This window comes from Nansenia antarctica (assembly GCF_963989245.1).
Source record: "Nansenia antarctica genome assembly, chromosome: 5".
Lineage (NCBI taxonomy): Eukaryota > Metazoa > Chordata > Actinopteri > Argentiniformes > Microstomatidae > Nansenia > Nansenia antarctica.
In genome coordinates this window covers 50,972,667-50,996,137 of record NC_137690.1, presented here as the reverse complement: position 1 = coordinate 50,996,137, position 23,471 = coordinate 50,972,667, and the positions used below count along the sequence as shown (strand labels likewise).

Below are 23,471 nucleotides of genomic sequence, written 5' to 3'. Positions count from 1 at the left end.
AACTAGGCCTTGAATCTCCAACAAAGCTTGCGTGCTACTTACTGAGGTATAAATACTGTACAAAACGCTATACTTAAATAATCATAAACATTTCATGAAGTTAAAAAACGAATAGATAGAATTCATAAATAAAATGCTTTTCAAACGCGGGTACACTCAAAGACTTATATTTTCATTCAGAAACAAAAACACCGCCGCCTGCCTCCGTCCGGCTCCACCATCCGCACGGCGACAATCCCCACGGCTGAACTCACCAATCCCCGACTCGATTTCTGAGGCACCGGCACTTCAGCCAATGAGAAATTCGAAGGGCCACGCGGTACTTGCAGTTTGTAACCAATAGGGGGTGGTAGAAATACACGTATCGCAATAAAACATTTCAGGTAAATGAATGGACCATGGACGATTGCATCTGAAATACATTATTAAGAAACTGTAAGACAACAAGACAGCCATACTAATAATAGAAAAATACCTTTATTATACAGATTGCACAGTTGTTGGAAGTGAACATCAACCCCATGTCTCCATCTTGATTGCAATGGTCATTTTGAGTTTGTTGTACAATTTACAATAGGTTTTCATCATGCACCCTAATTTCCATGGAACAATCCAAAAGACAGTTACAGATAGGAACCGTAGGCCTGGTCAAGAATTACATGGCATGCTGATGCCTATTTCAACATGTATATGCACACACAGTCTTCTTCAAAACACAATCACTTAAATTGACATGTTGAAAAAAAGTAAAGTCAAGTAAAATAATAACATTGTTAAGAACAGTAACAGTGTTAAGGGGACCCAGAGCTTCTATGGAGCTGGGGCTGCAGACTTCAACACTCAACCCCTTTGGAGAGAGAGAGAGAGACAGAGAGATAACCTAGAGGTTTGTTACTTAGTAGTTTCAGGTCTGGGTGGTGCATCTTGTCATTACTGCCAATAAATATCCGAGCAGCATCATTGTTACGTCACACAGATCCAAAGGTTTCACGCTTTCTTACTATAGGTCAATTATGGACCTAGGATCATCGTGACACTCTGGCTGTGTTCGTATATTCGCTCTGAGAGTGCAGGAGCGCACACTGGGTTCGATGTCATAAAGGGACCAAGTAATTTGATTGGACAAGTGGCATTCCATGAGTGCTGATCAGATTTCTAGAGCGAATTTACAAACGCAGCCTCTATATCATATGTAGTTGATGGAATCTTGCGGTATTGGCTTGCGACTTAATTCAACATAAGTGCCCTTACCTGTTACCCTAATCATGGACAATCCCTCCCATCCCTACATGACACTGTGGCAGAGCAGAGAAGCTCCTTTAGCAACAGACTACTACAACCACGCTGCACTAAAGAGCGCTATAGGAGATCTTAGGGTTAGGGTGATCAGAGTCAGGCTGGGGGATGTTAAATCATACTGGACTGTTCTTACTGTATAATGTTTCAGATGCCTATTTTATTCCATTATTCTATCGTCACTTTATTTTGTTGTTGTTGTTTGTGAGCTGCTGTAATGCCTTAATTTCCCCTCCGGGATCAATGAAGATCTAGTGTATCGATCTATCTAGCACTTATGCCACGTTTGGAGTTTCCCACTGTGGCTTTGTGTACTGATGGGCACCAAGTTAATCTGTATGTATATTAAAACAACCCTTTGGATATTTTGTGAGAAACAGATTTTCAGAGAAAATCTCAGATGATAAGAGAGCACGTGGACATTTTCAAAGCTAGGATTAGTGAGGATGAGTGATGCCGAAACACAGAAGGGGCACTCATGTTGAATGTTAAATTGCTCCTGCAAGCTCATCTCATGAAATGGCGTCTGCGTTATTACGGATCCACAAGCTAAAAGCCAACATCGGTGCTACGCCACTGTTTCATAGGCCTACTTGCTAACCACAAAAGCCCATGCGCTCCCGGAGTCTTCCATCGTCAAGCCTCCTCCAGCTCTATGAGGATTTCAAACGAGGATTCCTCGGGCTCCTTCAAACTCCGTCGGAACAGCTGGGAATGTTGCCATGACGACTCTCCTTCCCCTCCGCTGAGCTCGGCTTCCACGACCAGCTCTGAGGATCCAGAAAGACTCGGAGCCGCGTGCATCTCGCCGTCTGTGTGTGTTTCGAAACACGTGAGAGGACATCGAGATGGTTAGTTATGCAAGACAAGACATCTCCCTCATTAAAAAAATAAAATAATAATAATAATGTTTTGAAATACACAGTATCCCAGTTCATCAAAAAGGTACATTCTAATCCATCGGGATCCCTTCATTCATCAAACCACATATATTCGATGCATCAAACAATCACACTGTAAAAAAAGACAGCATTCAACAACTCATTGTTCTGTTTTTTATCTAGCAATCCAACACTGGCTACCATTTCCAGAACTCCATTGTGTTCCTCCCTTCTATAGAGAATCATTTTGGCTGCATTCGTAAATTCGCTCTGAGAGCACCGGAGCGCACACTGGGTTCAACGTCATAAAGGGACCAAGTCATTTGATTGGACAAGAGGCATGAGTGCTGATCAGATTCCAGAGCGAATTTACGAACGCAGCCTCTGTAACTGCTCTCCAGAGCTGCAGAATGTTGTTATGTCATTCCTCAGGCTCATTGCATTCTAATATATTCTCTTGCATTCTAAAAATCTCTCGATTTACAACAAGTACATCTGTCTAAAGTAAGTGAATAATTTATACATCAGTCATCATAAGAAAGAAATCAATGGTAGGACCAGGGGCCATTGGCAGTCACAATGGTAGAAGAAGGAAGGATTACTTTGGTGTGATCCAACCATGCATTGTGTACTTATAGCTACATCTCAACGAAACGTAGACCATTGTCAATGAAGACCTAAGTATGAGCGCTGGCACCCAAGTGAAGGTTTCAAGTGAAGGATTGGCTGGAGTGTTTCACCTGTTGACCTTTACTCCCATAAACCAGCAGAGAAGCAGAGCAAACAGTAGTGTGTGAGGTGGAGGTCTGGTGGATGGGCACTCACCTCCTGAGAACTCTAGATAGATTGATAGTAGAAGTAGACAGACAGAGAGACAGACAGACAGACAGACAGACAGACAGGCAGGCAGACAGGTAGGTAATACCTCCTGAGAACTCTGTGGTGTTCTGGTCAGACAGCAAGCTCCAGCAGACGCTCCCAGAGTGAAAGGTTTGGCTGCAGGATCTGACCGAAGCTGCCTTGATCTTCATCCCCACGGGAGCACAGTCAAACTTCCAGCTGATTCTTCCAGAGGTGGAGCCTTCTGTTCGGGCAATGTAGACCTAAGCAATAAGATAGAGAACATTTGACTGAGAGTGAAAGGGTTCCAGCTTTGAAACATTTTCAAAGGACAAAGTATGCGGCACTCACAAATCCTGTTATGACAAAATGTCATGACCTTGACTCATTAACACAAAGACTGGCAACCCCCCCCCCCACACCATACACACACACACGCACACGCATATGCACACGCACAACTGACAATGTAATCTATATTAGTTTTACATACTCTAATTTACAGCATTTTTGCTGTAATCTTTGCTATAAGCATTTTTGCTTGCATAGTGTTGTTTATTACATCGTTGTTGTTTTTTTATTATATTATATATGTATCTTTATGTCTAATGCACCAACCACACCAAGTCAATTTCCTGTATATGCGAATATACTTGGCACTAAAAATAATTCAGATTCAGATTCTGATACAAAAGCAGACAGGCAACATATCATTCCATATGGCAATATCAGAACTTGAAATGTCTTTTAATTTTAATTAATACGATTAGTAGCATACATTGTATTTAGGACATAGATACAAAAAAACGAACCATCTGCCAATCACTCTCCTCCTTCCTGAAGACGGCCTCTTTCCTCCACACAGCCTTATCCCAGCCCTGGATGTCCTCATTGCCGTTGGAGACCCTGCAGTACTGGTCCTGTGTTGCACTGTACCGGAGGTGGAACAGCCTCCCATTCTTCTCCCTCTCAGTGGGGACGAACACAAACCCTGCAACCTTGGGGAGAGAAAGAGAGAGAGAGGGAGAGAGGGAGGGAGGGAGGGAGGGAGAGAGAGAGAGAGAGATAGAGAGATAACAGTGAGAGGACAGCGAGAGAGAGAGAGAGAGAGAGAGAGAGGACGAGAGAGTGAGAGAGAGAGAGAGAGAGAGAGAGAGAGAGAGAGAGAGAGAACTGCATTGAAGGATATGACGGTGTGCTGGGTCAAAGAATCATGGCAGTAAATAAATTGAATATTTTCTTTAAAAAAAAGGGGGGGGGGGGTAGGCTATGCACTGTGATCTTCTCAAGACAGACAGGCAGAATAAACAGCAATGTAACCACAGTTATCCATGCATGCGGGGAGGTAACAGAGCAGATCTTGACACCTGGAAGGTCTCACCTGTGGGGCGGCCCCTGCTCCTGTCTCTCCCCGGGCTGCCCTCCAGGCCAGGGCCCCTGAGCTGCGGCCCCCCAGCTCGCCTGGTTTGGGCGTCTTGGGGGATATAAACTCCACCAGCTCCACAAGCAGCCTCTCCAACAGCTCCTTCTTCCTCTCAGGGCTGAGGGCCTGCTGCCTCTAGAGTCAGAGTACAGCACGGGTGAGAAGTGCTGCAGGTACTGTAGAGTCTATCTCCTCTACTCATCAGAATCTACAGGGATTATATTACCCAGGGTCTATGAACAAGGTGGCACGGGATTGTTTTTTCTCAAAATGCGCCAAAAATACAGCTAAAACGCTGAATTAACTGGAGGAAGTGGAAGTATTATTTTCATTTTTTAATGAGATGTCATTGGCGATCAAAGATAGTTACTCATTATCTCTGGCATGTTTCCATAATGGCGGAGCCAAGTCGATAGGGTGGCACAGCGTCACTCTTACATTCTTTGGGGAGAACCCTGAGTATAATTCCTACATACCTAATTAACAAGCTTCCCACCGCTGTCAGTACGGCAGAGTCACTACCTATCTTCCGCCGTAGACTAAAGACCAATCTCTTCAGGCTACATCTTAACTGTTCCTCCTAAGAGCTCCTCTCTACAGTTTCTTTACTGTGAAAAAAGCATTATGACTGCCAATGGCCCCTGGTCCGAGCATAGATAACTTTTTCTTGCTATGACTGATGGATAGATGATTCACCTACTTAGACAAATGTATTTGATGTAAGTCGCTTTGGATAAAGGCGTCTGCTAATCTGCCAAAAATGTAAATGTAATTATAACCTCCATAGAGATGAGTCAGGACAGATCTTGGACCTGTATCTGGAGGTAGAGGCTAACATACCACAGCATTGAGCCTGTTGATGATGTCTAGTAGCCAAGGCTCCAGGACCATCGTACGTCGTGACAGGACCTCCGGGTGCTTACAGGAATACCTCCAGGTCACGTCAACCACCTACAGCAGAACAAAACGATAGGGGTTAGAGAGGCCGGCCAGCAATCGGTAGGTCGCTGGTTCGATCCCCACCCCAGGAGGGAGCCAGATATGAGCTAGTGACTGGTGGGTTGCTGGCATCATATCTAAGGTGCCTACCACTGCCATTGTGCCCTTGAGCAAGGCACTTAACCCTGAACTGCTCCCGGGGCACCGAAGATGGCTGAACCTGTCCCCAGAGCCCAGAGCTCTGTTCACCCTGGGGGGGGGGCGGGGGGGGGGGGGGCGGGACGTGTGCACGAACTACATTTCATTGTCTGAGTACTTGTGCTTTGTTCAATGACAATCAAGTTGAATCTTATCTTATCTTATCTTATCTCAACACTGGCAGGCAGCTAAAGCAAACATCTCATCAACACGGTTTTGCAACGGGTGTGTTGTTGATTCAAGAAGAGCGTTCATGCGTGGAGAGACTAAGTGGATGCTTACTTTTGTGTCACGCCGCAATTGCTCACGGCTGTTAAAGACTGTGTTTAACATAGCATAACAATTTTCAATGGGATAAGCAATCTACCCGCTCTCGAAATTACACAGACTTCGTTTTGTGTGTGTGAGATGGTGTGTGTGTGTGTGTGTGTGTTTGAGAGAGACTCACTTGGTCCTTTGAAAACGCTAGAACGTAGGCTAGTTTCTTCCCCCAGCCAACCTCGTACAGCAGGGGCTTGTCACAGGTGTTCTCACAGGAGTCACAATGAAGCCAGCGACGCAGAGAGTGAGAGTACACCTCTGTCCACACGTGGTCTGGAACAGCAGAGGGCAGAGGGAAAGTTAAGGTCTAGAACAGCAGAGAGGACAGAGGGAAAGTTAAGATCTGGAACAGCACAAAGGACAGAGAGAAAGTCAAGGACACATCACGCGCGCACCCACACTACTCATACAACATCGTTATGGATCTAGTAGATGGGATAATATTGCATTACAGGATATAAGACAATAAGGAATAGGAATAATTTGGCAAACAGCTACATGTACATTTGTTTATGCACTTTGAGATTAATTCTTGTATAACGAAAAGCGCTTTATGAAATGGAATACATTATTATTCGTATTATTACTACTACTACTACTACGTGTCATTAATAAGTCGAACAGACATCACAGGTATTTGTGAGGCATCAGTAAAGATACAACGGGAGGAGGTGACACCGTTGGTACACTTGTACTCCACAGAGAAACAAAGTCTTCTTGACAGGCACAAACCTGCACCGAGGTTAACGGAGCATACCTGTGCTGTCCCAGATATACCTGGCCTCTAGGCCCAAGGCTCTGCAGCACAAGGTGAAACAGTTGGCCCACTCGCCACAGCGCCCTCTCCTGGTCTCCAGCAGCTTCTCGGGGTTGTTATATCTGCGGAAGAAAAGAAAATGGCATTACAGAGCTATGCTTTTACACAGACGCACGCACACACGCACGCACGCACACACGCACGCACCAAGGAAAATGGCAATACAGAGCTATGCTTTTACAGAGACACATTCTCAAACGCACTCACACTCACACACACACACACACACACACACACACAAACACACACACACGCACACGCACACGCACACACGCACACACACGCACGCACGCACACGCCAAGCCAAAACTAGCACACTTGTACTACCCACCTGGGGAACCTGGTAGAAAGCTGGCAGACCCGGCAGTGATGGTTCTCCACGTGTTGTGCTCCCCAGCGACGGTCATCAGGGGACGGGGCAAGAGAACCCGCTGTCTGGGTCTGACCTCCACAACGACTGCAAGGGAGGCAGTTCACCCAGGTGAAGAACTCCCCTTTAAACCAGCGGAGCAGCTCCAGCACCAGGAGGTCCTCTTCTCTCAGGTTGCAGTCTAACAATAGCGAGACGGAAATGCTGTCAACTAAACAAGGCAGTGTCACCCAACTCAAGCTCACAGACGCGTAAATATAGAATAGACACATCAACCCATTAAAGATTAGTTTAGATTCAACTTTGTCATTGCTGAGTACAAGTACCAGACAACGAAATGCAGTTCAGCATCTAACCTGAAGTGCAAATAGTGATATAGTGCAAAACATGAAATTGTAGACAAAATAGGATATGTACAGTTATGAAGTGATACGTATGGTAGTAGGTACAAGAGATGGATAACAGTAGATATGTACAGTTACGGTATATATGCACAGTATGGTGTGTATACAGATGTATAAATTAGTGACTAATATCAAAAGTGGGGTATGTGCCAAAAATAAGTAGTGCAAAGGGTATTGAGTGTTCCCAGTGACTAGGGGTGTGTGCAAACAGCAGTAGAGCAAAGGCTAAATAGCACTAGTATAAATGTATTTCGGCTTTGATGGATTTTCTGCTTTGACTTGGATACTGTGCATTCCAAGCACATACTTGTTAACCTCATTACAAAGACTTGACTCTGTTCTGCCTGGGAGCCACAGAATACAGGATTCAGTTAATACATTTTTCTCCAGAGGGTGAACAAACTGACCCAAAATGTAAATATACAAGAGATGGATAACAGTAGATATGTACAGTTAAGGTAGATATGCACCGTACAGTGTATACAGATGTAGAAATTAGAGACCAATATAAAAAATTTACTTTGCGGTATGCTCAGAAGAGCATAATGTCCGACACTACCTGTGTAATATGGCCAGTAGAACCGGTTTAGCATGAAAGGTTATGGTCAAATCAGCTGTTGGAATGAGCTTCCATCCACTGTCGGGATGGCAGAGTCACTACCTACTTTCCGCCGTAGACTAAAGATATCTTAGCTACACGTGGGCTCCTCCTCCTCAGACCTCTCCACCCCCTAACCCTAACCCTAACACCCTACTGGACATTACCAGGGAAGGAGAATCCCAGCTCATTTTTCAGTCTCACAGGATTTATCAAAATAAGACTAGATTTTCCTTTAGTCACATTAATGGAATACCCCCCTGAATGTAAAAATTAAAAAAAAAATCATACTTTGAAATCATCATAAACTAACTTGTTTTTTTCGTTTCTCTAGTACTGTGACTGCTGATGCCCCTCCCACCCTGGACACAAACTCTTTGAATCCTTTTCCTCTGGCAGGACGCTGCGGTCCATCATGACAGAAGAACAGTTTCTTCCCTACTGCAGTTGGCTCATTAGTCAGCCCTCATTGGTATTATGTACAATAAGAGATTTGGTGAGGCTGCATTCTCATTTTATGCACCCAAATTGTGAAATGCACTGCCAGTTTACATTAGGGATGCAACCTCAGCAAATATGTTCAAGTCAAGACTAAAAACCCATCTTTTTAACATTGCCTTTAAATGACTAAATTATTAAATTATATAATTATATAATTATATAATGATTGGAGCACTTTGAGCTCCATTCTATTCTTGTAAATACTTTTCATCTCTATTATTACTATTTTGCACTTGTGTTTTTGTCTGTTTTTGTCCTCACACTTTGTTTATTGTTATGCACCACCAGACCAAAGAAAAGTCCTTGTGTGTGAAAACATATTTGGCCTAAAAAATAAAATAAAAAAACGGATCTAATAATAATATAATAATAATTAGATGATAGATCAGAAATTAGATAATAATCTAATCTGAAAATAAAAAATTTGATTTTGATGGCACTCCTCAAAAATGTTACTTACAATGACTGATATATAGTTGATTGATTCACTTACTTGAACATACGTATCCAAAGTCGCTTTGGATAAAAGTGTCTGACATGTGACTTAAATGTGAGGTAAAATGAGTTAGTTTCACCTGGGTCAGCCTGCTGGGACAGCTGCAGCTTCTCTCTGGCAGTGGAGGAGAGCTGCTGGTGAGGTATGCAGCCCAGGGCCTTCTGCTGCAGCTCTGGGCTCTCATACACCATCATATGCTGGAAGTTTGACTGGAGGGTCGTGAAGAAGCTCATTCTGGTCTCCTGATGAATCGGGCAGAGGGAGAGTGGGGGAGGGGGAGGAGGGAGGGAGAGGTGAATTTAAGGACTGGAATGCTTTGATTACAATAGAAATAATGTGTTTGCAATCAATACAATTTATTTGTAGAGTGCTTTTTACCTAGACAAATGTCACAGCAAAATAATACTAAACAATATAAACGATAAATACAACACAAACAATATGACCCTAACACCCCCCCCCCCCCCCCCCCAGGAAAATAAACAAGGTTACAGAATGTTAGGAAACACAAGACTGGAGTTGTACCGAGGGCGGCGCTGGTTGAGGTGTTTGTGTAGGTGTGTGTGTGTGTGTGTGTGTCCCACACACCGCCCTTTGAACAACGTCGCCCCCACACACTCTCAACAATGCCAGAAACTTATTTTGAAAATTAAACTTTAAATATATGTTTTAATCATATCATATCTGTATTTGATATTAAAGGTTGGCTTTCAAATTAAAATTTCCCTTAGTTATAAACTATTTTCATTAATAACATTATTAGTTAGTTTCACCCGCCCACAGAATGCGGATCTATAGCAGGTGCACGCGAGCTAGAGCGAAAATTCAGAGATGAAAAATGGCCAAACGGTTGGTAAAGAGAAAAGTTTATTCAGAATGCAGGCTTTTTAACCAACAGTGCACAAGTGATTATTATTGTTAAAGGCAAAGAAGTTTGTCAATAAATGTATGAATGTGATCGCGGAGGAGGTGTGTCCCGCAGTGAGGGGAGCATGCCTATATTCCCCGGGTCCTATGTTCCCCGGGTTCTATGTTCCCCGGTTCCCCACTTCCGAAAAAGGGTTCTATGTTCCCCGCTTCCGAAAAAGGGTTCTATGTTCCCCGCTTCCGAAAAAGGGTCCTATGTTCCCCGCCTGCCGTTGTGTCAAGCGACCCCAGGTGTCGTTATGTAGTACTGCATGAGAGTTTTTTTATTTTATTTTATTATTTAAAAAACAACATACACAAATACACAAATACATACTGTATTTTCCGCACTATAAGGCGCACTTAAAAGCCTTTAATTTTCAAAAAAAACGACAGTGCGCCTTATAACCCGGAGCGCCTTATATATGGATCAGTTGGTTAATTGGTTGATCCATACTGGTTGTACACGGCGCTCAAGGCGCTCTGTCAAAATGTTTCAGTACGACTGGTAAACTACAAAGCCGCACCGCTTGCAGCATTACGGTAATCAGTAAACACCGGTGTTGTGCTTCCTCACAGTCCCACACCACTTGTGTGTGTATAAAGACCCCAAGTAAAGAAGACTAAACAGAGTTTCCGAGGGAACAAAGCGAGATGGCCACAGTTACTTAGAGCAGTGGTTCCCAACCGGGGGTACGCGGACCCCTAGGGGTACGTGAGGGGATTGCAGGGGGTACGTGGAAAGATTTGGAATTATAATTTATTTCCTTTTCCAAAAAAATAATTAAATATAGTCGTTTCATAAACCTGTTGTTAAAATGGTACGCTGCAACTTAAGTTCCTCCCCGACAGGTGATGACTGTAACACAAGTGGTAGTCACGTCACATTTAAATCACGTTCATTTACGTTCATATACGCGCGCACGTCAGCTAGGCCTGTCAGTATACCGCAAAGATGGACAGATGGCTAAAACGACCAGCTACAGTAACGGTCAGATCAGAGGCAGATCAGACGGTCAGATCAGAGAAAAAAAGAAAAAAAGGACCCCGCTATTATTTGGAAACATATGTTTTGTGGGGATTTACATGCACATCGGCTGATCCACCACAGCCACAGTGCTTTTTCTGCGGCGAAGTCCTGGCTAATAATTCAATGAAGCCAGCCCATTTACAGCGACACCAGAGCACCAAACACCTAGCAACTGTTGGTAAAACTGACAACTTTTTCAAGCGAAAACTGTCAGAGTTCAAGTCAAGTCAGGCTACACTGAAAAAAGTGGCAAGTGTGTCAAGCAAAGCACTGGAGGCGTCCTATGCTGTTTCATTACTAGTGGCTAAGTCAAAAACCCCACATTCAATCGCCGAAGATCTGATTTTGCCTGCCGCTATGATTTTGGCTAAAACTATGCTGGACAAGAAAGCAGCTGACGCGCTCAAGTTGGTACCATTATCAAACAATACCGTCTCCCGTCGGATTGATGATATGTCCATAAATATTGTCGGACAAGTGGTGGATAAAATGAAGCAAGCAGGTCAGTTCGCTTTGCAATTAGATGAAATGACCGACGTTAGTGGGGAGGCTCAGCTGCTGGCTTTTGTGCGTTATAAAGAAGAGTCGGACATAAATGAGCATATCTTGTTTTGCAAGACGCTGCCAGGAAAGACAACTGGCGAGGAAATATTTCTGATTATTGACAGCTTCTTCAAAGACAACGATCTGGAGTGGAAATCCTGCAGTCACATCTGTACCGATGGAGCGGCAGCAATGACGGATAAGGTGCGTGGGCTGCTTGGGCGTGTGATGAAGGTGAACCCCGAAATTAAGTGGATGCACTGTATTATTCACCGGGAGGCACTCGCCAGCAAAAGGATGAGCCCCGAGTTAAGTGCAGTTATGGATGACGCAGTTAAGGTGATTAACTTCATTCAGTCCCGGCCAATGAACCACAGACTGTTTCAAACTCTTTGTCATGGCAGCGGGTCAGAGCATGAGCAGCTACTGCTTCACACAGACGTTCGCTGGCTGTCTCGTGGCAAAACGCTGCTGCGGCTCTATGAATTGCGCATCGAGGTGTTTGCTTTCCTGACAGAAAACGACCACCCTCTTGCAGCCCTGTTTGAGGATGCAGTGTGGGTTGCGCAGCTGGCATATCTTGCTGATGTCTTCACTAAGCTGAATGAGCTCAACCTTTCACTTCAGGGCAAGTACTCACACATCCTTAACATGTATGACAAAGTGAATGGATTCATAAAGAAGGTTAAATTATGGGAGAGGAAATGTAAGGATGGAGATGTGAGCTGTTTCCCACTGCTTGATGGCCATCTCGCCACCACTGATGCTGACAGAGGTCCTGTGGTGAAAATAGTTAAAGCACATCTGTCCAAACTTGACACTGACTTCAACCAGTACTTTCATGACATTGAAACGAAGTCAGAAAAACTGGACTGGGTGAGTACCCATTCAGAGTGAATGACAGGAGCAGCAGCAGCCTTCCTGCAAGCCTGCAGGAAAATCTGATGGACATGTCCTCTGATCGTGGGTTGAAGATGGCACATGCTGACAAGTCATTGACAGAGTTTTGGTGTGATGTTGAAAAGGAATATCCAGTGCTGGGAAAGTGTGCATTGAATGAACTTTTGCCTTTTGGATCTACATATATGTGTGAAGTGACCTTCTCAGCTTTGACCCACATCAAAACCAAGCCAAGGAACAGACTGAGTGTGGAGAGCAGCCTGGTGACTGCTGTTGCCACACTGCCTCCAGAACTGTCAAAGCTTATAAAAGAGAAGCAACCTCAAGTGTCTCATTAAAGCTCAACTGATGAAAAAAAGAATTGCAACTGCTACTGGGTGAGTCTATTTTTCACAATGGTGTAAATATCTATGTATTAAAGGGGAGTGGTTCAAATGATTTCATTAATAATCAGTAGAGTTAGATAAGAAGTTTAAGTGTGTGTGTGTGTGTGTGTGTGTGTGTGTGTGTGTGTGTGTGTGTGTGTGTGTGTGTGTGTGTGTGTGCGTGTGTGTGTGTGTGTGTGTGTGTGTGTGTGTGTGTGTGTGTGTGTGTGTGTGTGTGTGTGGATAGTTGGGGGTGTGGGTGGCTGTATTGCAAGTGCAACTGACACTTGTGATGATATTCTGGTTCAATTAGCTCTTGTCCCTGAGAGGGAATTTGTGATAATCATAATGTCTTGAATGTGTTCTCTCTCTCTCTCTCTCTGTGTGTGTGTGTGTGTGTGTGTGTGTGTGTGTGTGTGTGTGTGTGTGTGTGTGTGTGTGTGTGTGTGTGTGTGTGTGTGATAAGTTTTATCCTGTCTCATCTTGTCTGTTTCCTCTCCCCATCAGTCAAGACTCTGGGATGAGAAAATGATGACATCACTGCACCTCAGACAGAAGCCAAAGAGGAGCAGGAGAAAGGGAAAAGAAACAGATATCAAATCAAATTCATTATTATTTATTATTTATTTTTCTAGTTTCAGTGAGTGTGTGGGCATGTGGTAACAATTAACCATTGAGGTGGCCAGGTGGCACATGTATTGGCCAATTAGCTCATGTAGTCTAATTTTGAATGGCAATGTTTTGAAATGGCAAACATGTGACTTTATGTCAGATTGTTGTGTGCAGAAACCCGTGTTCAGTGCATTTAAAAAGTGCCATTTTGAATAGCAAAATGTGTTTAAAGCAGAACATGTGTTTAGAGTTTTGGAGACATGAGAAGAGGTTTTGCTCTCTGTGTGTCAGTAATAAATGTTATATTTGCAAGTTAGAGTTTAATTGATTTTTTTGGGAAATAATCAACACGCATGAGTGAGGGGGTACTTCTGGCATGACAAAACAGCTCAAGGGGTACACAAGACAAAAAAGGTTGGGAACCACTGCTTAGAGGACAAACTCGAACAGTGGGTTGTTGAACAGAGAGCAGCAAGTAGAAGCGTCTCTACAGTCACTATTCGAATGAAGGCAACAGCGCTAGCACGGGACATGAACATCGATGAATTTCGAGGCGGTCCTTCTTGGTGCTTTCAACTTGAAGTTTTAAAGTACCCACTCGATATAATAAACAACAGTTTAACGATCACTAAACACTTATAATTTGTGTATTGGATTCATTATTCTCGTTTGCGGTAAGGGAGGGTTGACTTGTACATACTTTCGTTTTAGCTCGTGTTCAAAAGCAAGAACTGTGTGTTCATCTAGTTATGTGTAGTTATGTGTTTTTAGCATGTCGATGTTCTCCCAGTATGTTGTCATGTTATTAAAATACAGTTTAGACCTTCGTAGCGATGTGTTTTGTTAGCAGCGTTCGTAGCTGTGGCTGCGTTCAGAGTCACTTTTCTCCCATTCAGTGTTTGAGGTGAACCAACATTCAAATACGCCTGTCGTGTTCAATCTTTCTCTGATTTCAATGTATGACACATCATTTGAAAGCTTACAATCTGTAGTTTAAGCATGTGTAAAAACTGAAAAATTACGTTGCACATTTCACCAGGAGCTGTCACATATTGGTTGTTGGTTATAATTGTATAGCCTATTGGTTGTTTTCTTGTGTTGTTTTCTTGTTTGTAGTCTACTACTTGATGTATTTTTATCAGCTGTTAAATCACCACAGCGGTTAATCCACTAATAGAGATAATACCAGATTGAAAATGCTTGTAGCTAACTACTCTCTATATCTCGTGGTCGCAGCTATTGCGAATTGCTATTCACGCGAGTCAGCTGTGAATCACCGCAGGTCCTTGACGCTTGTTGCAAAAATGGATGACGAACGGCTGATACTTGAGGTGGAAAAATATATATTTTTGACAGTGGAGCAGGTAGAACGTTGACGGTGACAACGCTCAGGTGGAGCATGGACAACGGGAAGTTGACACAACACCGATGGAGAGGTGACGCAACGCAGTAGGTGGAGCTTGGGCGTAACGCAACCCCAGTCAAACGTTTGACTGCAGTATTTTCTATTCTATGCGCCTTATAATCCGGTGCGCCTTATAATCCGGTGCGCCCTGTATATGAAAACAGTTCTGAAATAGGCCATTCATTGAAGGTGCGCCTTATAATCCGGTGCGCCTTATAGTGCGGAAAATACGGTACACAAATACATAATCATATGTATCAATGTCAATCATATGTATCAATGTCAATATCGATATCAATGTCCTGAGGTTGATACACTAATGTATGCTGACGACACTGTACTATTTGTACATGGTCAGACCAAGACGGAGGTAGCTGCTGTACTTACCAAATCTATGGCTCAGGTGACTACATGGTTGAACCACTGTCGTCTCCAACTTAATGTTTCCAAGACGGTCAGCATGTTTTTTACCAAAACAAACCGTTCTGCTGAAGAAGCATATGTCATTATCTCAGGGGAACAACTACAAGTTGTGAACGAGTTCAAATATCTTGGGGTGCTGTTAGATTCCAACCTCACTTTTAAGGCACATATCAAAAAGGTCTGTAAAATTGTCAAGTTCAATCTGTCCAACTTCCGCTTTATAAGGGACTACATGTCAACAGAGGCAGCTACCATGTATGTCCACGCCATGATCTTCACACACATCAACTACTGCATAACAAGCTGGTCACAAGCAAATCCCACAACCTGCAAAGCACTCAAGTCACTATACAAACAAACAATCAAAACACTAGACAAGAAGCCAAGATACTTTCACCACTGCACAATACTGAAGAAACACAACATTCTAAGCTGGGACAATCTGAAAACCTACACAAACCTCTGCCTTGTCTATAAAATTATCCACAATTTAGCCCCACCACCACTTAACACCTTCATCTCACGACCAGGAAGTACAGCACGCACCACAAGGGGTGTCACCAGAGGGGACTGCACCATCCACCCGTTTAGGAGGAGTGCCTTTAGTCAGTCTGCCTGGTCAGTTAGAGGGGCACGTGAATGGAACCTGATTCCAGGGCACCTAAGAATTAGGCACCTTTAAATCATTTAGAAAGCACCTAAAACAGTGGATGATCAACACACACACCTGCCAACATTGAAATGTCCTGTCCTATACCTGTATGTCATGTGCACCGCCTAACATGTCTTACCTGTACAGTCTGTGTGCTTGTTTTTAGTCTGCTTACCGTGCTTATATGTTGCTTGCTTTTAGTCTGCTTACCGAATATGTACCCTCCCTTTAACCGCCTATGATTAATGTATGCTCTTTTAACCCTCTGCTTATATGTACCCTCATTTTTTTTGCCCTTAAGCTAAATGCTTGTCCTGTCTACTTTTTTGTGCCTAGGTCTACCTATATTTTATCTTTTAAATGTACTTTTTTCCTCCAGGGAGCCGTATACAACATCATGGCATAGGGACTGCGGATGAAAACTAGCTTTCGGGCTAACTCTGGCGTATTTACAATTTATTTTTGTTTTATTAATATGCACTGTCCCTTGAATAAATAAATGAATCTGAATCTGAAATCTGAAATTTAAAAAACAACATACACAAATACATAATCATATGTATCAATATACATAATATATATTATGTAATAATCAATGTCATAGTATTGTCTCAGCATTTTATATAACTCCCTAGATCATTTTTGAGATCATTTTCGAGATGGAATTGAAAATCTTATATTCCTAAAAGAACACCAGTGATATATATATATACACATTATTACATATTTTTTCTATATTTTTGTCAAACGGAATCAAATAAATACAGTAGAGATATCAATCCAAAATATAGGAATGGAATAATGGGATTTTTCGTGAAATTAACACCCGACCACACCTGTTTGCTCGACCGTAAGTTTGTCCCATAGGGTCCCATTCATAATTTTTGCGATTTGGTTAAGCATTTCCCACTTTTGCTTAACGGATTACTGTAATAAAACGGAAAGTCGTAGAAACTCACAAATGAGGGCAAAAGGTAAACCCTTTTACTGTAAATAGTTGTTTTTAAAAAGTTATTAAACATCAAAACCCGGGTCCCCCCCCCCTTAGTGATTTCTCGAAAAATCTCAGAAATCAATGAAAACCGTTAAGGATTTCCCAAAATCATATTCATAAGCATTATGAATGCATAACTCTGTAACGGTATAACCTACAGACTCCATTTAAAGATTAGTATGTTGTCCTTATGATTTTGATCACTTCACTCGTGGACTATTATTATCGAAATCGAAGTTAAAAATAGTTATTGATTTAAGAAAGGCGGGTCCCCCCCCCCCCCCCCTGCTGTGCGGTTTTGAGCGACATTGAAAAATGTGCTTTTCGTATTATATCTCGTTAACGGTACATGACTATGACTCCATTCAAACTTCAGTTTGTTTAGCATGCTATTGTGATCATGGGGAAATTTAGTTTGGAATTATAACCCATTGTGACGCTGAGATATTCGTCCATAAGCGACGGGTCCCCCCCCCCCCTGATGAGCGTTTTACGAGGTACCATAAATATGCTTTTCGTATTCTCTCGTTAACGGTACATGACTGAGACTCCATTCAATTTTTAGAGTGTTCAGCATGCTATTGTGATCATGGAGATCATGGAGAAAGCCTGATTAGTCACTTTTACAACGAGGTATGACTTGTAAGGATCATGCATTTGTGGAATGAGCAACACAGCTAAACGTGTGGGTAGCGGCCCAAAATTTTAAATGGTATGCATGGATTAAATAAAGTGCATCATGGATACAACTGTGACAAAACAAAGAGTTTCCTCAGTTCCCCCCCCCCCCAATCTGGTGCCTGAATATTGTGTTTTCCTTTACATACATAATGACATTTCCACCATAAATTGATGCAGAAAGGTCACAAATTGGTGCATATCAATTCACCAGAATGCAAGAAATTAAGTGTTTGATGCTCGTTTAAGGACCCCCAAACAGCCCTGCTTCATGGGTCCCCCCCGTGTATGATGAGGGTCCTCCCTCATGTGTCAGACTGTAAAACTGATTATATTTCATTGACATATCACTATAGGTATAAATTCCATCCAAATTCAACTGTTTAGACTTTGTTTGCATCCACCAGTGCTCTCCTGCGCGCAATTGCTTTGCGCAACCGCCTCCATTCCATATTATTTTATGTTAGAGACCGACCCAGGCCCCCCATCACAGAAAGGAAAAATGATGTGGCCCTCACAGAAAAAAGTTTGGGGACCCCTGGTGTAGATGGCAGGCTAGGGGCAGCGGGACGTACCCCGCCAGGTGCTGGAGCTGGGGCGCTGGGTCTGGGACGTCCCCCAGCAGCGGACGTTGGGGCCGGGGCGCTGGGCGTCACAAGAGGCCGTGTGGGCTGTCCAGTACCCAGCCTCTGGTCCCTCTCCACTGCAATGGACTCCCGGATCAGCCTCAGCTGATCCACCGAGGCAGACTTGGGAAACACCAGGTGAGTTTCAGCCTGGGGGGGGGTGAAATCAATGAATGGCTGCGTTCGTAAATTCGCTCTGGAAATCTGATCCGCACTAATAGAATGCCTCTTGTCCAATCAAATTATTTAGTCGCTTTATGACATTGAACCCAGTGTGCGCTCCGGCGCTCTCAGAGCGAATTTACGAACACGGCCTATTAGACTTAGAGGAGTTAGTTCTTGTCCAAGGTCAGAAGAGCTCGAGATTGTTTTGTGAAAGGCAAATGTTATCTTGGCATGTTGATTGTTTCGATGTTTTTCAAATATGACGAATGTGGGGAGTTTTTTAAAACAAGGATTATGACAGCAGCACCGTACCTCCTCAAAGCCCATCTCGAAGAGGCATTCCACTGCACCTCTGACAGGCAGAAGTTTGGTCGAAAATGTAGGATTTCCAACACGAATCGATCTGTATTTGTCATCATTTGGATTCCTGCAAGAACGATACATGTTATATAATATGGTATAATAATGTTATAATAACTCTGAAGATCAAGAAGGTGGCTATCACCATCTACAGTTTCTCACTAGTTATATGTAGTTCTCAGTAGTTACATGTCCGCACCTAATGAAATATGAATGACTCTCATGGGTATCAGATTAGTTGCAATGTATCTAATATTATCTTAATCTAACAGCATCTTAATATTGTATATGTTGTTGCTATCATCTTTGCATTCTCAAATGGCATAGAACTTCAGAAAATACTAGCTGTACTAGTACTAGCAATGATCACCAAACATCACATATGATCTCTCATCTTATGCAACATTGGTATATCTATCGTTTATCCTCTGTTCTTCTTGCCAGGTCAAAGGTTTACGATATCTTTGACAGTGGTTTTATACCCACAATGAAACTGGTAACGTGAACTGTCAAGCTGAATTTCACTTGGCTGGCTAACATTAGCATACTGTGACATTACCTAAGAATATTGTCTGCATAGGTGAGTAACAAGTTGGAGACGTCTAAAAATACTTCATCCGAATTTTCACGTAGTGTAGCGACTCCTTGCGATCCAGCCATGTCTGTTTATACGCTACAACCAAACACTTTCACTGTTTCAGCTCCGATCTGGTTTCTTATTCAGTGAATCGACGTCTTTCAGCAGACGATGACGGGTAAATAAATAGAGAGCCTCAGTATAGCTGCCCTTACAAAGCCCGAACTAATTTCAACCGCTCATATAATTCACTATTGAAAATGTGATCGTGATATCAATGAGTGCACTATTTTTTTTAAATGTATACAAAAATGAAATTATTTTCGTTGGGAAATATTTGAATGTCGACTTCTCTGTTGAATGTATGGAAACAGGCAATCGATGTCATCCCTTGTTGTCAAACTTATGCTGCATGTCTACGGTGTGAGCGAGTCATTTGACTTTGCTGAAGATTTTAGAGGAAATCATCAATGATATAATTTGGAATTAATGACCAATCATAGCTTGTAAGGTAAGTTACTATTTGCTAATGTATTTTGGTCACATGGAGGTTTACTGTACACATCTGGTCAAATCAGACCGTTCCGTAAAACACTGTTGTTACGGGCAGTAGACAGTAACTGTTTCAATCATACAGTTAACAGTATTTACATTATTGATTATGCAGACAACGGCTCTTTGCATCAAAATACTGCTAAACATATTTTTGTTCTTCTCTACCTCACAGATCTACCTAAATACTAAAACAATCATGTATTTATCATGTTTGACAAAGCTGTTGAAATCTCAGCACACCAGAACACTTCTTAACAAGAGCACCTGTATTTGCTCGACCCCGAATTTGCGGCACTACGCTTCTGAAAAGCCCCGGAGGAGAGTAGCCATCACTGGAATTGGACTCGTCTCTCCAATTGGCACAGGGACCTCTCTACCCTGGGACAATTTGATCAAAGGCTCAAGTGGGATCGTTGCCCTTGACTCGGAGGAGTACCAGACTGTGCCCTGCAAAGTGGCAGCCATGGTACCCAGAGGAGATGGAGACGGTCAGTTTAAGGAGGAGAGGTTTGCCACTCGGGGAGAGATAACCAGCATGTCACCAGCCACTGTGATGGCGCTAGGCGCCGCTCAGCTGGCTCTGGACGACTCAGGGTGGTACCCTAGGACCCCAGAAGAGCAGCTGACTACAGGTGTGGCTGTGGGCATGGGCATGGTGTCACTGGATGAGATCGCTCGGACATCCGCCATCTTCCAAGCCAAGGGCTACAGCAAAGTCAGCCCCTTCTTCGTGCCGCGCATCCTCGTCAACATGGCCGCCGGTCACATCAGCATCAAGCACAAGCTGAAGGGCCCCAACCACGCCGTGTCCACAGCCTGCACCACAGGGGCGCACGCAATCGGCGACGCCTCCAGGTTCATCGCCCACGGAGACGCGGTGGCTATGGTCGCCGGGGGCACAGAGTCGTGTGTGGGTCCTCTGTCGATCGCTGGGTTCGCCAGGGCGCGCGCCCTGAGCACCGGCTGGAACCACAACCCCAGGCTGGCCTCACGGCCCTTTCACCCAGAGAGAGCTGGCTTTGTGATGGGTGAGGGGGCTGCCGTGCTCCTGCTGGAGGAGTACGACCATGCCGTGGCGAGGGGGGCCAGGATCTACGCTGAGGTTCTGGGATACGGTCTCTCAGGCGACGCTAGCCACATCACTGCCCCCACTGCAGATGGAGATGGAGCGTTCAGGTATTCGCTGGAACTGTCTGTTATGATGCTGTTGAGACATGGCACAATAGCAGGGCCGGCCGCTGGCATAAGCAGACTATGCGGTTGCTTAGGGCCACAACTGGTAGAGGGGGCCACACTTTTGCCGTCGATTTAGCTCAAGCTAGCACCCGCCAAACAAAAACTCTGCTACCCCCGTTGACGAAACACCCGTCAATCAACAACTCTGCTACCCCCCCACCCCAAACTAAAAATCATGCTTAGGGCCACAAAAGTCATAGGGCTGGGCCGGGCACAATAATAGAATCAACCTCACCATGAGAAAGAGGAAGAGCTATCCCATATCAACGACCAGATATGACATTTAAAATTACACACATGTCTACTGTATGCCCTGGAAGTAGGATGTTTTTATATGGTTCTCAGTGCAGTTTGGTTCTTCTGTCATTTTTCCCAGGTGCATGTCAGCAGCCCTGCGGGACGCAGGTGTGGAGCCCTCAGAGGTGACCTACGTGAATGCCCACGCCACCTCCACGCCGCTGGGAGACGCGGCCGAGAACGCCGCCATCGTGAGACTCTTCCAGCAGCACGCCCGCTCCCTGGCCGTCTCCTCCACCAAGGGGGCTACGGGCCATCTGCTGGGGGCAGCCGGTGCCCTCGAGGCAGCCTTCACCGCCCTGGCCTGCTACCACGCAACTCTACCACCCACTCTGAACCTGGACCGGACCGAGCCAGGGTTCGACTTGAATTACGTGCCCTGCACGGCACAGCGGTGGAAGACTGAGGGGCGGCGGCGTGTTGCTCTCTCCAACTCTTTCGGATTCGGTGGCACTAACGCCTCGCTGTGTATCGCCAGTGTCTGAAGAGAGTCATCGCTGTTTTTGTATCTGAATAGAAAGACTATCAAAAGTTCCCCTTAAGCTTGTGTAGTAACACTGTAATTACACTAATAACAACAGCATGTTGTGTTCTTGCTGTTGCTACAATTTTCACAGTAATGTAATTGAGCTATTTACTGAGCCATTATATTTTTGTATTAATCTATAATTAAACCACAGATGTACATTTGCATACCCACCACAGATGTACATTTGCATACCCATCTTCTATCAAGAAGTAGGTTGGCGTGGCCTGGGGTGGTCTGGCACCGTGGTCTACAGTGCATACATATGCCCATGTCAGCATGGGTTTGAGTCTGGCCCTTCCCCTGCTCACATGCCCTCTCCTCCTTACTTTCCTGTCTACCTTCACTATCTCTATCAAATAAAAATATGAGTGGGACTGCCCCAAGTTTTTAAAGAAAACTTAAAAAAACAAAAAAGTAGGTTAGCCATAGGAGGAATCACCTTCCCTCCCTATGAGGAGAAAACAGCATTGCCATCTGTTTATTTATAAAGCCCTTTACAAAAACTCACACATGACTCTAAAATGATAGAACCATTTCACCCCACACAGGAATGGTTAGTTATTGAGGGCTTTGGCATTTTAGGTCGCCCTGAGGGAATGTGGTTACAGGGGAGTGTTCATGTTTTGTATGAAATTGTATCTTACTATGTTTTTGTATGTTTTGTTTATTTTTTGTTTGTATCCTATGTATTTCGTATCATTTGTATTGCAGGGCTCCCTTAAAATAGATTGGGGGGTATTCCATCAACGTTGCTAAAGGAAAGTCCAGTCTTTTTTTTGATAACTCTCACATGATTTATCAAAATAAGGATGGATTTTTGTATAAATCTCGTGGGATTTATCAAAGTAAACTTGGATTGTCCTTTAGTGACATTGATGGAATACCCCCCTGATCTCAATGTGACTCCCTGTTAAAAAATAATGGTTAAAAATAAATAATGCAGTGTGTCTGTCTGGTACCAGTAGGTGGTGCTGGCTCACAGGCATCCTAAAATGTAATTGGGTGCTTTCCATTATTCAAGGTCCTCTCTTCCCCCTTCCTCACTTCAAAAACATATTGGAGGAGAAAATCTGAAGTTCTACTCATAGATATTCTCCTCCAATACTTTTTGAAAGGAAAGCGAGGAGAGAGGATATGAGAAATAAAGACTATTGGGACCAACCATGGATTCAGGTTTAGGGTTTTACAGGCAGTTCCTCCATGGTAATGAGCAGTTGGTCATAAAGTTTAATTACCCTCAACATCCTGGATCCACAATAGAATAAACATCATTGTCAGTAATCTGGGTCCCAAAGGCCTGGTTCACACTGAACGTCCTTGAAAACAGAATGTGAGGAAGTTTAATGAGATACGGTATATTATCTTTGAGATGTCTTCAAGTAAGTTAAAGAAGAAAAAAATGTTGAAGAAAATAATTTTGGTGACCGTTGAAACTATATGTTGAGTTGAGTACTATAGGTACACAATTATTTATTCAGCTTGTTTGTTAAGTTGGTTTGGTGTGGTTCTAAGAATTGCAAATAGCCTGGGGGTA

General features: G+C 43.7%; 2 protein-coding genes across 3 annotated transcripts; one reads left to right on the top strand and one right to left on the bottom strand.

The window, feature by feature from the left end:
• Positions 1–458: 458 nt before the first annotated feature.
• ngly1 (N-glycanase 1) lies at positions 459–19,441 on the bottom strand. The gene is made up of 12 exons (XM_080532120.1): positions 19,303–19,441; positions 18,696–18,810; positions 18,168–18,368; positions 9,164–9,326; positions 7,047–7,266; positions 6,656–6,777; positions 6,026–6,171; positions 5,281–5,391; positions 4,399–4,575; positions 3,830–4,015; positions 3,103–3,280; positions 459–2,108 (listed from the first exon to the last, which is right to left on the bottom strand). Exons 1-12 carry the CDS (start codon positions 19,401–19,403, stop codon positions 1,933–1,935), a joined length of 1,896 nt encoding a protein of 631 aa, XP_080388246.1. The 5' UTR covers positions 19,404–19,441; the 3' UTR covers positions 459–1,932.
• oxsm (3-oxoacyl-ACP synthase, mitochondrial) lies at positions 18,348–22,687 on the top strand. Of its 2 annotated transcripts, none has more exons than XM_080532122.1 (3): positions 18,348–18,356; positions 20,048–21,051; positions 21,488–22,687. In XM_080532122.1, exons 2-3 carry the CDS (start codon positions 20,072–20,074, stop codon positions 21,891–21,893), a joined length of 1,386 nt encoding a protein of 461 aa, XP_080388248.1. In that variant the 5' UTR covers positions 18,348–18,356; positions 20,048–20,071; the 3' UTR covers positions 21,894–22,687. The 2 variants fall into 2 exon arrangements, with proteins under 2 accessions (XP_080388248.1, XP_080388247.1); XM_080532121.1 differs by lacking the exon at positions 18,348–18,356 and adding an exon at positions 19,769–19,831.
• Positions 22,688–23,471: the final 784 nt, after the last annotated feature.

Bases quoted from the DNA above. Each gene is read 5' to 3' on its own strand.
- oxsm (XM_080532122.1), top strand. From the start codon at position 20,072: ATGTATTTATCATGTTTGACAAAGCTGTTGAAATCTCAGCACACCAGA. The intron at 21,052-21,487 runs GTATTCGCTGGA...CATTTTTCCCAG, and splicing joins GATGGAGATGGAGCGTTCAG to GTGCATGTCAGCAGCCCTGC.
- ngly1 (XM_080532120.1), bottom strand. From the start codon at position 19,403: ATGGCTGGATCGCAAGGAGTCGCTACACTACGTGAAAATTCGGATGAA. The intron at 18,369-18,695 runs GTACGGTGCTGC...ACCCCCCCCCAG, and splicing joins TCGAGATGGGCTTTGAGGAG to GCTGAAACTCACCTGGTGTT. The intron at 9,327-18,167 runs GTACGTCCCGCT...CCGATTCATCAG, and splicing joins CAGCTCCAGCACCTGGCGGG to GAGACCAGAATGAGCTTCTT.